The sequence below is a fragment of the Rhincodon typus genome, chromosome 5 (assembly GCF_021869965.1).
Source record: "Rhincodon typus isolate 14 chromosome 5, sRhiTyp1.1, whole genome shotgun sequence".
NCBI classification, from domain to species: Eukaryota; Metazoa; Chordata; class Chondrichthyes; order Orectolobiformes; family Rhincodontidae; genus Rhincodon; species Rhincodon typus.
Window position 1 is genome coordinate 63,869,069 of NC_063336.1, and position 15,366 is coordinate 63,884,434.

The window sequence follows — 15,366 nt, forward strand, 5'->3', positions numbered from 1 at the left end:
TTGAATATAATACCAAGATTGAAGAGCTGAATTGCCTACTGCTGATCCTAAATCCTACATTCCATGCCATGCAGTAAAACATATCTGTTGAAAATTCTTTTATCTGCTATTTGAACAAATATCTGATTACATTAAATAATTTGAAATCTGCAATAAAATGGTGGACAGTGGAACGTTATTTAAAGATCAAATAATATTTTAGTTACCTCATTGTTTTTGATCCAGATTAATAGGATTTTGATACAATATTAATGTGCTTAAAGCTAAATGGTTTCATGATCAAATAATGTGTTCTGTCTGAATTATATTGCCACACCTGTGTTGCAAATCTAGATGATTGTAACTTCTACTTAATTATGTTTGAAAGAACCTAGTTAATTGTAACCAATGCATCAAAAATAACTGATGTAATCTTTTCATCTTGAGTGCTTTTACTATCTCTCCCTTTTGCCTACAACTGTTTATATATTTTCAGATCAATTCCATTTGAAGAAAGGGTATTTACTGTCTTGAAATGGCTCAGCTTACCTGAGTCGGAGAGGTAATCACTTTTGGTTATTATCATACTAACTTGTCATTAGTAATCAGTCTGTTTGCAGAATTTAAATAAAAAGTCTGTCCATCAATTGTCTGTCAATCATGAGCAATTTCATTAAGCAGATTCGTCTGCTTCCCAGTTGGCTTTGATGTCCCATTTCCTGGTTTCTCTGTTCAATTGCTTGGCACTTGCACCCAAAGCCACAAGTCAGTAGCTCTTATTCCTTGTGCTCCAAAATTGTTCTTCAGCCTCTGTTCCAAGCTATTGACCTTTGTATCCTGCCTCATGGTCTCCACACTTTTTTCAAACCATTCTACTTTGCACACTGGCCTTCTGTTTAGCTTTCTCTCCAGGCCCTGCTGTACTGTGATATCTCTGTTTCCTCTTCAACCCAGATTCTAGCTCTCCTAATCCTTCCTCCAGTCCCACGTTTCCCACCGGTTCCTCAGTTCCTCAAGCTTTAACCCTCCATCTGTATCTGTGTTATTGAGAATCTGTTTCACTGCTGCGGCCAAATGATAGTTTGTGTCCCACATTTGTCTTAATATCTCCATAGGAGAAAAAAGGAAAGAAAAGAAAAAAATCAAATAGCAGGGAGATGGGAGAATGTAGAAAGGGCTGTTGAAAGTCAGAAATGTGTGAGGAAAACAACTGAAGAAAGGGAAATATATAGAGGAGGAGGAGGACCGAAAGAGGAAAGGGTAATAGAGAGAATTGGAGATTGACAAAGAGACAGATGCCAATGCATCTAAATGTAAGAGTTGTACACCATGAGAAAGTGAACACCCCAACAGAGATGGACAGAAAGATGCAGAATGTAGGAGCCAAACCATGGAAGAGATAGTTGGAGGAAGGGACACAATTTGAGTTCATGTGATCAGTGATCATCAGTAATCAATCAGGTTTACAAAAATAGCTATTCAAATTAGAAATGTATGTTAGCTGAAAATCTCAGCATTGCTATACTAAGTGTTTGATTTTGTCAATCAGGCCAAACTTTTATACCCTATATTTTGAAGAACCAGATGGTGCTGGACATTCATTTGGACCTGTTAGTAGTGGAGTAAGTTAATTATTTGTATTCTAATTAAGTTTTTAGTATGATTAATTTACATTCATTTTTCTTGGATATATAATTAGCTTGTACGCACACATTATAGTTTTAAAATATTCAATTTGCCTCACTTGTTACCTTTCATAAAAAGTCACAATTGAAGAGTTTGATTTATGCCTTTGATATTGTTCATTATAAAATGATATAGTCATAGAGTCCTACAACATGGAGACAAGCCCTTCGGCTCAAACTGATCCATGCTGACCAAAATGCCCATCCATGCTAACCCCATTTCCCTGCACTTGGCCCATATCCTTCTAAACCTTTCCTATCCAAGATTTTGTCCAAATGCCTTTTAAATGTTGTTAATGTGCCTGCCTCAACCACTTCCGCTGGTGGTTTATTCCATATGCATACCACCCTCGGTGTAAAAAAGTTGCCCCTCAGGTTTCCATGTATTCTTTCCCCTCTTACTTTAAACTGATGCCCTCTAGTCCTCGATTCCCCAACCCTAGGAAAGAGACTGAGTGTATTCGCCCTATTCATGCCTCTCATGGTCTTATACACTTCAAAATGATCCCCCTTCAGTCTCTTACACTCTAAAGGAAAAAGCCCTAGCTTGTCAAACCTCTCCCTATAACTCAGTCCCTTGAGTCCTGGCAATATCCTTATAAATTTCTTCTGTACTCTTTCCAGTTTAATAACAACCTTCCTATTAGCAATGTGACCAAAACAGAAGACAATACTTCAAGTGTGGTCTCACCAACGTCCTGTACAACTGCAACATAACTTGCCAGCTTCTATACTCAACATCCTGACAGATGAAGGTCAGTGTGCCAAGAGCCTTCTTCACTGCCCTGTCTACCTGTGACTCCACTTTCAGAGAACCGGTCCCTCTGATAACCAAGGACCCTCTGTTCCACTACACTGCTTAAGGCCTCACCATTCACCATGAAACTATTACCTTGATGTGACTTTGCAAAATACAACACCTCACGCTTATCTTTATTAAACTCCATCTGCCATTTCTCGGCCCAGTTCCCCAGCTGATCAAGATCCTGCTGCAATTTCTGATAACCTTCCTCCTTGTCCACAATACCACCTATCTGAGTGTTATCGCAAACTTACTAATCATGCCTTGTATATTCTCATCCAAATCATTGATAAAGATAACAAACAGCAATGGGCCCAGCACTGACCCCTGAGGCACACCACTAAGTCACAGGCCTTCAGTCCAACAAGCATCTTTCCACTATTACTCTTTGCTTCCTACCATCAAGCCAAATTGAGTATCCACATTTTAACATGTTATTTCTGGTGCTGATTCCTAGATAATACTGATGCATTTTGCTCCTGAATTGTTAGAGTCTTTATGCAATGGTTTTCTTATTGTCCTTCTTTTTCTGTATGTTTTTGTCTCATCAAATATTACATTTATGATTTTTATCCTACACAAGAATCTGTAGGCACACTAATATTAGTCCCATCCTCTATCTCTTTTCGGTTGAAGGTAAAGTATTTTAATTTACTACATCTCCTTGGATGTTAATTAAATTTGCCTAATTCCCTTAAGTACTCTATTCTATCATCCCCAACATCCCATTTTTCTGGTGTGTCTTTTGACTATATATATTGGTTTCCCTTTCCCTAGCATGCAATGTGACTCTTGTGATCCTTGTAAAATTGTCTATTCCCTTTAAAAGGCTTCATATTTCAATACCTTGTAATTCAAAAATATTTCCCAAATAATAATTTTGACTAAAATAAAAGCAAATACTGCAAATGTTGAAAATCTGAAAGAAAAACAGAAAATGGTTGAGAAACTAAACAGGCATGACGATGTCTGTGGAGAGAGGAATGTTAACAGTGAACATTTTTGATTGTTTTTTTGTAGCTTAGTTTCTTTATGTTTATTCACTTTCTACTTTCAGTCAATCTCAGCCTATATCTGATTACCTTCAGGTGTTATTTTCTATGTTGGAATGTTGTTTGCTGCAAGGGGAATGGATTATAAGTGTACAACATTTTTTGCTACAGCTGTACAGGATGTTGGTGACACCACATCAGTAGTACTGTGCATAGGCTATATCTCCTTATTTAAAAAATTATATAATTTTATAAGCAATTCAGGGAAGGTTGATTTGCCTAATTCCTGCAATGGGGTGGGTTGTCTTATGAGGAAAGGTTTGGGCCTTTATCTATTGAAGTTTTGAAAATAAAAGAGATACGATCTTGTTGAAACAAATAAAAACCTGAGGGGATTTGATAGGGTGAATGCTGAAAGAATGTTTCCCCTTTTGTTGTTTCTAGAATGAGGGAACATAGTTTAAAAATAAGATGAAAATAATATTTTTCTCCTGGAGGGTAGTTGTTCTGTGAAACTCATTTCTTCAGAGACTAGTGGGAGTTAAATATTTTTAAGGCTGAGAACGGTAGATTCTTGATGGTTGTGGTGAATTAATCGTGGTTGTATACAATTAAAGGAACTAACATTGGAAATGTGTCAAATTCCTATTTTAATTTACATTTGGCTTTAGTGCTGATAATGTTTTGCACCAAAGTTGTATCACATATGCCAAACACTGGTCTAAATTTCTAATTTTGTATCGGTAACTAAAACATTTGAAAATAAAGTTCTTTCATTATCTAAAACGGGAAACTTAAAAGAACACAAGGGCGGCATGGTGGCTCAGTGGCTAGCATTGCTGCCTCACAGTGCCAGGGATTGGGTTCAATCCCACCCTTGGGTGACTGTCTGTGTGGAGTTCACGTATTCTCCCTGCAACTGGATGGGTTTTGTCCAGATGCTCCAGTTTCCTCCCACAGTCCAAATGTGTGCAGATTAGGTAGATTGGCCATGCTGAATTGCCCTTGTAGTGACCAGGAATGTGCAGGCTAGGTAGATTAGTCATGTAAATGCACAGTGGCAGGGATAGGGTGTGGGTAGGATGTTCTTTGGAGAGTTGCTTTGGACTTGATGGGCTGAATGGCCTGTTTCCATACTGTAGGGATTCAATAATTCTAAGTCATTTTCTGTATTGTCCTAAATTTCCGACAATATTAAATCTGAGTATCCCATAGAACCATTGATAAGCTCAGTTAGAGACAGAGGCCATTCAGCGTAATGTATCTCTGCTGGCTGAATGAACTAGCTGTCCATTCTGATCCCGCTTACCAGCTCCTGGACTGTAGCCTCGCATGTACAGCGCTTAAGTGTAGATCCAGGTAGGACTGCATTCTCTAGGTTGTTGGATTGAATTGTCAAGAAGTAGTTGGTGTTCAAGTGTTACTTAATTATTGGTTCATGTCTCTTGTTATTTTGCAGGTGATTGAAGCATTACAGTCAGTTGATCAGATGATAGGAATGCTGATGGATGGACTCAAACAGAAAAACCTACACAAATGTGTTAACCTCATTATTGTGGCTGATCATGGTATATCTGTTTAGTTGTTTGTCAAGAAACACTCAAAGCACAAGATGTTAAAAAAAAACAAGCCTCTAAGGTTTTAGAGTAGATTTGTAGCTCGGGTTGTGGGTGTTGTGGTTGGTTGGCTCACCGAACTGGTTCGTTGTTCCGCAGATGTTTCATTACCCTGCTGGGTAACATCATCATTGCAGCCTCCGATGAAGTGTTGTTGTGTTTTCCTGCCTGTTATTTGAACTCTGATGTCCATTGGGCTGGATTACCTCACTTCCGGTTTCCCTTCACAGTGGAGTGTATATGGGGTTGAGCTCTATGTGTTTATTGATGGCTTTCTTAGTGGAGTACCAGGCTTCTAGGAATTCCCATGCTTGACTCTGCTTTGCTTGTCCCAGGATCCTGGTGTTGTCCCAATCGAATTGGTGGTTCTCCTTATCCATGTGGATAGAGATGAGTGAGTATTGGTCATGTCTTTTTGTTGCCAATAGGTGTTCGTGTACCCTTGTAGTTAATTTTCTTCCTGTTTGTCCAATGTAGTGTTTGTCACAGTCTCTGTTTGTCACAGTCTCTGCAGGGAATCTTGTATATGACATTGGTCCTGTGGGTCTTTGGTTTGGGTGAGCAGTTGACAAAGGGTTGACATGGGTTTGTGTGCTACTCTGATGCCCAGTGGTCGTAGGAGTCTTGTGGTCAAGATACCTCTTCTAGGTATTCAAAGACAATGGATACCTGAAAAACTGGGTCAGAAGATGCCTTTCACACGAACAACACCAGGAAGATACTACACGCCCCAACACACTCATCACACTACCTTACACCAGGAACACTTTGGAACTGATCACAAGACTCCTACAACCACTGGGCATCAGAGTAGCACACAAACCCACGCCAACCCTTCGTCAACTGCTCACCCAAACCAAAGACCCACAGGACCAATGTCATATACAAGATTCCCTGCAAAGACTGTGACAAACACTACATTGGACAAACAGGAAGGAAATTAACCACAAGAATACACGAATATCAATTGGCAACAAAAAGACACGACCAATATTCACTCATCTCTATCCGTATGGATAAGGAGAACCACCAATTCGATTGGGACAACACTAGGATCCTGGGACAAGCAAAGCAGAGACAAGTATGGGAATTCCTAGAAGCCTGGTACTCCACAAAGAAAGCCATCAGCAAACACATAGAGCTAGACCCCATATACACTGCATTGCGAAGGAAAACCAAAAGTGAGGTAATCCAGCCCAACGGACACCAGAGCTCAAATAACAGATGGGAAAACACAACAACACTTCATCGGAGGCTGCACTGATGATGTTACCCAGCAGGGTAATGAAACGTCTGCGGAACAACGAACCAGCTCGGCTAGCCAACCAACCACAAAAAAAAACAAGCTTGAAAAGAATTTAACACTGTGGTAATAGTGTAAATTTACTGATAGGCACATCGCAACTGCAAGTTGTATGAGCCATACCAGGATGTACAATAAAACAGCACAGCAAAATAAATATAGTCATGTTCACTTGACTGAAAAACTGATAAAGGAACAAAACATGTAAGAGTGTACAATAAGATGTCAGCTGACCGGATGATCCCCTGACAGACGTCTTCAATGTGAGCATTCAGCATCATGTTCTCTAAGAACTCAAAGTCTGCCTGTCTGATTTTGATAGTCTTTCAAATTTTTGCTTGTTGCAATAAAATGCAGCATACTTTAAAGTGGGTCCAGCAGAGAAACCCCATCAGATGCAGACAGTATAATTTCATGGTCTGGAGAGTAATGGGCCACATAGGATTTTGTGGTCATATTGGTTTGAAAATTCTGCTGGATCTGCTTATCCCCTGAGCTGTGTTCCTGGACAAAGCTCTGTGCTAGATTTGCAAAGTTATAAATGTTTTCTAATTTATGGAACTATCATTAATCAAATATTTTGTTTCCATTGAGCTGTAGCTGGCATGGTGCTGTTCTTATATGACAAATACCATTTGACTTTCGGAAATACTTAAATTCCCTGCTGGTAGATGATGGCCAGTTATCTGTGACCGACACTTCCAGGAGTCCGTGTATTGCAAAAGATGCAAGCACTTTCTCTATCGTTGTCCCTGTGTTTGATGAATAAATTCTATGCCCGTGCAGCCACTTTGAGTGGGAGCCCACAATGACTAAGAACATTGATCTCATGAAAGGACCTGCTGAAGCTGATTGATTAATTAAACATAATTAAGTAATGATTAAATGTAAGCTATACCAATATTAACAAAAATGGTCTCAATAAGAATTTAAAATTAAAGAAGATCCAATATTTACTTTCTGCGCTAAATACAAATGCTATTTTTGAAGGGGTTAATGCATTTTCAAAACTTGAATGGTGTTACTTATCTTACAGCTGTTTTCCTGAATTTCCTTCTCTTCCAGGAATGGAAAAGACCTACTGTGACCAAATTGAATATATGACTAAATATTTTGAAACTGTGGATAATTTATACGTGTACAGTGGTCCAGCTGCTCGCATTCGACCAAAAAATGTTCCCAAGGACTATTTGACATGCAAGTACTATTAATGTAAAATACAAAAGGATCTGTTACAAATCATAGTTTGATTTACAACATAAACAGTGATGTAAATACCACTAGAGTGATACAACAGAAACAGTGATGTAAATACCACCAGCATGAGATGGGTAGAGCATTTAAAATTACAATTGCAAATACTCAAAGAAGATTAATACAAATTAGTTAAATTGATTTCCTATGTTATAAATTAACTGATAATTAACCTTTTTCTATGATATTAACTAAAGTTTTTGCTCTGTGAAGAATGTCTCTGTAGTAGCTCTTCTGGTCTTGCCCACACTTTTGGTAGGAAATCAGCGTAGCCTCCACAGAAAGAATGAAAGCAGATGAAAATAATGCCATTTCTCTGAAGGTTCGTTGGGTTTCCTGTTGTGGTTATGAGGCAAGACAAGAAGTACATTGACAAAATTTCAGGATAACATTTATTATTTCCTTTTTTTTGCATTTCCCTTTCTGCAACTTTTGTTTTCCAGAGTTTTCATTATTTTCCTTTTGTTCATTCAGCACCATATCATGCTGCCAACCAGAAGGATGGCTTCCCTCCTCCTGGATCTCTTAAATATTATTTCTATGTGGCCATTACAATGGCTATAATGACAATCCTACAGGGTGCTCGCTAAGGTTCCCTTTCATCTGAAATATCTGGTCTGTAATTATTGACTTCTCACAACGGTGAGGCCAGTATTGAGAGAGATCAGATGAGGAGATCAGTTTGCAACACACCATTTCATGATATTACCTGCAGCTGCTGAAACCTGCTGCCAATAGGCAAAAAAATGGTAGTGACTTATATGAGGTAGTTATCTGTTTGGCTGTTGGCTGTTTGGCTACTGAAAGCTAAACTCATAACATAGAAATACAATGAAGTGCTCCTCCAATGAAGTTTCTGGAGCATGGACTACCTGGTAAACCAAACAAAGGGAGCCCGTTGTTTGATGAATGAGCTGATTCCAGAAGGAACCACGATTAAGAGACCACAACTGACCTCATTGCTCCTGCTTTCTGAAATGACAAATGTGTGAGGGCTTCTCCTCTTGATCTATTTGCTACTATATTTTCAATGAGTAAACATTTGGTGTGCACTCCAATGCAGTGCACCCAAAAATTGCATATGGACATTTATAGCCTAGACTTGTACATGTAATATGGTGTCCAGAATGTGGAAGTGGAGGCCAGCAAGCTCTTGGAATTAAACCCAGGATGTGATTGCACCTTCCCAAGGAGCAGGATTTTGGGGCCCCACCAGTTGGAGAATCATTTGGGAGCCCCTGCATGTTGTGTTGGTCAGTCCTGCTAGAATAATAATTGGACACCACCATCAGGCTTCGCCTGGAAACTGAGGATCCCAGCAGTGGATATCCTACCAACCAAAACAATACTGGCCAATCAGAGGCCAGCAGCTACTCATCGTTCACAATGCCAATGAAAGCAATGACTGCTCATGGCTCTACACCCGCTAGAGGCCCAGAAATGGTTGTGGGACCATTGTTTTGTGAGAGCTGGTGGATGTTACAAGGGAGAGGGTGCCTCGAGGTTGAATGAGGGGTGGTTGACGTCGGAGGCAAGGGTTGAGGATAGTTTTCAAAATCCAAGCCACTCATCCCCAAATTTCTGAACTGGTACAGCATGCCTGTCAACGAGTACCCCGCAAACACCAACCCTGGAAATCTGCTGATTGTTGGTCGGCTGTTTAAAGTCATGGGAAAGCAGTAGAGCCCCCATTAAATCTCTGTGGCAGCACAAAATTGCAGTGGCTTGTGCATAATGATGTCAACTAGTTCATTAATGAGGCTAATTGACATCACACTGACAGGGGCAGGAAGCATGTCTTTCTGCCCTTCAAATTAATCAGGGGATGCTCTCCCACCATTAGTAGAGTGATGTGGGGCTATTCCCACACTTGAGTGAGTCCACTCACCATGGTTTCTTCTGTATTAACTCAAATACAAGCAGTGGAGGGCAAGGAAAAGATCAAACGAATGCACAGTAGCTCAGACCTCATTACCAGGTTTCTGTGGAATGACTGCATTGCTTTCTTTCTTTTTCAGTTGATTCAGAAGGAGTTGTTAAAAATCTTTCTGTAAGTAACATGATAGAAAATAATTTTCATTTGCTGTAAAGTGTTGGCTTGTTCCAGCCATATTGTACTTAATTACAGAAATTAGTAAAATTAATCTTCTTCTGATATTCCAGAATTAGGGTTTTTGCAATTAGAATAAAGAAGGTTGAAAGGATTAAAAACGCTGGAAGATTTTGAGAAGATAAACTATAAAACTTTAACCTCAATATTAGCACCTTTACAATGAAGAGGAGAGGTTTGGGGCAGATTAAGATTTGTTGAATGGTAACATGGCCTTTTTAATAAATGCTGGATACTGCAACATATCAGTGTCTCTCTCTTGAGAGGCTGGGCATTGCATTAACAAATTTTAATCCAGCTTCCACAGTACAATTGGGAATCTCATTTAAATTTTACCATTGGAAGACCAATTTTGCAAGGCTTGGGCAACTTGGTGCTGAGATAAAGGAGATACACACTGGCTCTTTATTTTGCAACACTCCTTGTGGGCTAGGAGGAGGGAAACTGCTTTGCCTAAGCCCTCAAGGAAGTGTTTTGGCCGTCATCATCCATTCGCCTCCCACTCCATCCTCCTCCTTACCATAATTGTGATCTCCTCATCTTTCCCTCATCTGTAAACCGCACACTGCTGATTTGCCACACACTTACTATCAGTGAGAAGAAAATTAGTTAAGTACCTAGGCCTGGACAGTGGTTACCACTGCTGCCTCACTGACGCAGGGACCCAGGTTCAAGCCCAGCCTCAGATGACTGTCTGTGTGGAGTTTGTACATTCTCCCTGTGCTTGTGTGGGTTTCCTCCAAGTGGTTTGGTTTTCTCCTGCCATCCAAAGTTGTGCAGATTAGGTGGATTGGCCATGTTAAGTTGCCCGTTGTGTCCAGGGATGCGCAGGATTAGCCATGAGAATTAGGTGGATTAGCCATGAGAAATGGATGGTTAGAGGGAAGGGGTGAGTCTAGCTGGAACGCTGTTTGGAGGGTCGGTGTGGGCTTGATGGGACAAATGGCCTGCTTTCACACTGTAGGAATTCTATGAGAATTTTACTTGAAAACCTGGAATATAGAAAGATACAGTGAAGTGTGGGACAGTGAGATTGAGTAGGTTCCTCCAAATAAGGAGCTAGTATCAACATAGGCTTGATGAGCCAATGGTCCTGTTTTGTGATGTAATTTTCATGCCATTAGAAACAAGAGCACAGGGCTATTTAGTAAGTGTCAAATAGTTAAGGCCTACTGTTGTACTATGTGAAAAAATATGTTATTAACTAGCATTTTTCAAATGGTACACAATTTCCTCGCTCTTTTTTGGTGGACAGAAAGTGTTTTGAACTCATTTCTAAATCATCCAATTTAAGGACTTATGTGAAACATGTCCGACAAATCTGGACATTTGCTAGTCCAATATGGCTTGGGAATACACAATTGATTGCATTGGGATAGGTTTTTGGAAGGAGATGGCTACTGAGAATCAAGCAATTTACTGATCCTGCAAACTAATCTCCATTAGGAGGCTCCTGCCTGCAGTATTATTCTTCTGGGGAATTATGAATGGGATGGGACCAAAACAACTGTCTGTGGAGGCAATCCTGAAATGAGTGAGTGGGTGGATGGATGCCAAAGCTGCAGAATAACACCCACCCCCCCCCCCCCCCCCCCCCCCCCCCACCGCCACTCTATTTATTGGAATGTTGGCCATAATGATGGGTGTCAGGTTCCAAAAACTTCTTCACTTGCTCCACACCAACCCATATGCTCTTATACTTCTTCATAACCCCTCTATGCCTTCCATTCCTTGTTCCCTCCAATCCCTTTCATATCCACATGCCAATTATATGCTCCATGCTTTGTCTGTTTCTATCATCCTGGTATTCACTATGTACGGAATCCCTAAGCCATTGAGAAGTCTGGCAAATTTTTGAAATGATCCAGAAACTGACACAGTAAACAGAGACTTTTAACAGATAACATGGAAAATAACTTCACACAACTTCTGAATTGACCACAGCCTTTCATATTAGCAACGTCAAAAGCTTTTTATTCACTTCAGACATCTTAATCTTGTATAAGTAAACACAGGCAGTGAAAATCTATTTGTAGAAACAATACATTATTGCAAATAATTTACTGTATGAATGGCATGCTACAAATGAATTGCTACGAAATTACAATTTGGGACCACATTGAAATGTTAACCTGCGTTTTCAACAAGTCATAATGACTTGGCATCCCTTTTAAACAAATGGGTGAGCCATAATTCCAGACTTCCAAACCACATTCCTGGGGTTTTCTGATTTTCACCAGGATTTTTTAAGGTGCCAGCTTTTAAGAATGCAAAATGAGGTTTGTCTGAAAGCCCAGATATCCATTAGACTTTTGAAATATTGAAACTCAGGAAATCATTTGTGATTGACAGCTCTGATTCTTTGATCTCTGCTGTCAATTGTAAAATGTGATTATAAAAGATTGAGATTTGAAGTCCTTGCATTCACTATTGTTGATACTTCAAAATTCTGTGTCATTGACAACTTTATTGCACGATAGTAAAATGACTTTTATGAAAGGTGTGAATGAATGAATGAATGAAGACTGTATTGTTACAGGAGTTACAGGATTTTTTTTAACAGTGTGGTTAAGTGAGAATGACTGCCCTTGACATCAGGGCTACATTTGACAGATTGTGATATCAAGGAGCCTTAGCAGAATTAACAGGGTCAATGGGAATTGGGGTGGAGAAATCTCTGCTGGTTGGAGTCAGGCCTAGAACAAAAGAAGATGGTTGCAGTTGTTGATCAGTCATCTCTCTTCCAGGAAGTCACCACAAGTGTTCCTCAGAGTAGTGCCCTCGACCCAACCATCTTCAGCTGCATCATCAATCTTTCTATCGTAAGGTCAGAAATGGGTACAATGTTCAGCACCATTTGTAGCTCCTCAGATACTGAAGCAGTCCATTTCCAAATGCAAAAGACCTAGGTAATATCTAGGCTTGGGCTTATAAATTGTGCTACACGAGTGCCAGGTAATGACCATTCCAACAAGAGAGAATCTAACCTTTGGTCTTTGACATTCAATAGGTATACATTTCTAAATCCTCCCACTTTCAATATCTTAGGGATTACCATTGATCAGAAACTGAACTAGATGCGCCACATAAATACTGTGGCCACCAGAACAGACTAGGAAGAAGAAACTAGAAATCCTGCAGCAATTAACTCATCTTCTGATTCTCTACATCCTGTCCACCATCTACAAGGCACAAGTCAGGATTATGATGGATTACACCCCATTTGCCTGCATGAGTGCAGCTCCAGAAACACACAAGAAACTTGATACCATTCAGGACAAAGCAGCCTGATTGAATGACACCATATCCAAAAACATTCACTCCCTCCACTACCAATGTACAGTAGCAGCAGTGTGTACCATCTGCAAATGCATGTAAGCCTTAGACATTATCTTCCAAACCCAGAGCCACTACCACCTAGAAGGACAAAGGCAACAGATACATGGGAACACCTGCAAGTTTCCCTTCAAGTCACTTGCAATCCACACTTGGAAGCATATTGTTCCTTCAGTGTTGCTGGGTCAAATTTTGGAATTCCCTCACAAATGGCATTGTCGATCTATCTACATCAAATGGAAGGCAGCAGTTCAAGAAGGTAGTTCACCATTACTTTACAAGGGCAAGTAGGAATGAGCAAGAAATACTGGCCCAGCCAATGACTCCCACATCCTATCAAGGAATGAAAAGAAATATAAACGCATCCTATTACCACCATTTTATTCATTTTGTCTAAACATTGTACACTGGACCAATGAACATGGCCATGCCACAGCTTGGCTTATGAGAAATGAGGTTGTTTCGGGACGGGGTGTGTGGTATGATGGGCATGGATGTAGCATGGGGACCATGTGGGCATAAGGGGTGAGAGCAATTGAGGTCCTTAACATTTTCATTATAATTGGCTCAATCATACCAGCTCTAAATTGAGACAATTAAACAGACTATCTCAATACTTGGCAGCCCCTTTAGCTATTTCCAAATTCTTTCCTAAGTTTACTACCCTGACTGCAGCCTGCACTGAACCCCCAAAATGAAGGTCATGTATGTGGGCATGTATTCCTGAGGCAGGCATGCAAACTGGGAGTTTTTCAGACTCCCCTTACCCACCATGAAGTGATGATCTAGGCCGTTGATTTCAAAACTGTCAAGCTTTCACAAGTGTTGTTATTAGAGATAAGTATTTTATAGGTAAATGTAATGCTGGTTATTTTTCTTATATTTCTTTCGTGTTATTAAAATTTTAGTGTCGGTATCCTAACCAACATTTCATACCTTATATGGCCTATGACTTGCCAAAACGTTTCCACTTTGCCAACAACATTAGAATAGACAAGGAAGTCCATCTGTACTTGGACAAACAGTGGCTGGCGGGACGGTATGTCATTCCAGTTTTCTCATATTTTCTGATTCATAATCTACTCTCCTTGTTACATTTACATGCCACTTTGCATTGTCTGCTGATCTCTATCTCTGTCTGATCTCCACTGTTCAGTTAGACAATATACAAACTAAAGAATTGTACAATTTAATTTCCTATCTTCTAACTGTACCCATAAGGATTCTGTTTGAATGCAATCTATCTGTGCATTCTAATACTGTTATAGATTTCCTCACTATTACCACACCCTACATTGAACTGTTTTATGTTCTGATTTCTTTCATTACATTTTGATGAGTAAGACCTGGTGGGTATTTCCTAAACTATTTACTTTGTAAGTCTTTATTTATGCAAATGTAGGGACTTACTTGGTTTTTTTTGAAAGTCTTCTAAAGTTTTAAACATTTAAAGAATTCATTCAAAAAAATAAGCTAATGAAGCCAAATAAGTTAAAGGTGAAGAGGTGGCAGTCAGTGGAGTAGTATGCTCCTCCTGTCAGATGTAGGAAACCAGGAAGCAGTCAAGTAACCATGGCGACTGTGCCTGCAAGAAAAGTGTGTCTGGCTGCAGCTCCTCTCAGACCACATGGATCTGTTGGAGCAGCGGTTGGGCACACTGAGGAGCATCCAGATTGATTGATTGATTTGGCTTATTGTCACGTGTACCTAAGTATCGTGAAAAGCTTTGTTTGTGAGCAGTACAGCAGATCATGGTAAGCAAGGACATACAGATCATAGGGTGAAGAAAACTTGGACAAAGTGAGCATACAGGTTACACTGCACAGGACATACACAAGGCAAGATCAACATTATTTGAAGTTGGGGAGTCCATTCATCAGTCTAATAACAACAGGGAAGTGGCTGTTCTTGAACCTGTTGGTGCGTGTCTTGAAGCTTCTGTATCTTCTCCCTGATGGAAAAGGTTGTTGGAGACCATTACAGGGGTGCAAAGGGTCTTTGGTGGCAGCCTTCCCATGGCAACTTGAATTGTAAACGGAGTCCATGGACGGAAGGCTGGCTTCCGTGATGGTTTGCAGTTTCTTACGGTCCTGGGCAGAGCAGTTGCTGTATCAGGCCGTTATGCACCCAGACAGTATGCTTTCTATGGTGCTCTGTAAAAGTTGGTGAGGCAGAGAATGTGGTAGATAGTAGCTTCAGGCAGATGGTCACACTGCAGGTTCAGTCAGCTAGATGGGTGACCATCAGAAGAGGTAGGCAGGTAGTGCAGGAATCTCCTGTGGCTTTCCA

General features: G+C 40.2%; 1 protein-coding gene across 1 annotated transcript in view; it reads left to right on the forward strand.

Moving 5' to 3' along the window:
• Positions 1–15,366, forward strand: part of LOC109933524 (ectonucleotide pyrophosphatase/phosphodiesterase family member 3) — a 113,947-nt gene that overhangs the window by 34,549 nt on the left and 64,032 nt on the right. Inside the window, exons 9-14 of the mRNA XM_048597009.1 lie at positions 476–541; positions 1,529–1,601; positions 4,918–5,026; positions 7,443–7,574; positions 9,650–9,681; positions 13,986–14,129. Coding sequence (XP_048452966.1) covers positions 476–541; positions 1,529–1,601; positions 4,918–5,026; positions 7,443–7,574; positions 9,650–9,681; positions 13,986–14,129 — 556 coding nt within the window. The remainder of the gene's footprint in view (positions 1–475; positions 542–1,528; positions 1,602–4,917; positions 5,027–7,442; positions 7,575–9,649; positions 9,682–13,985; positions 14,130–15,366) is intronic.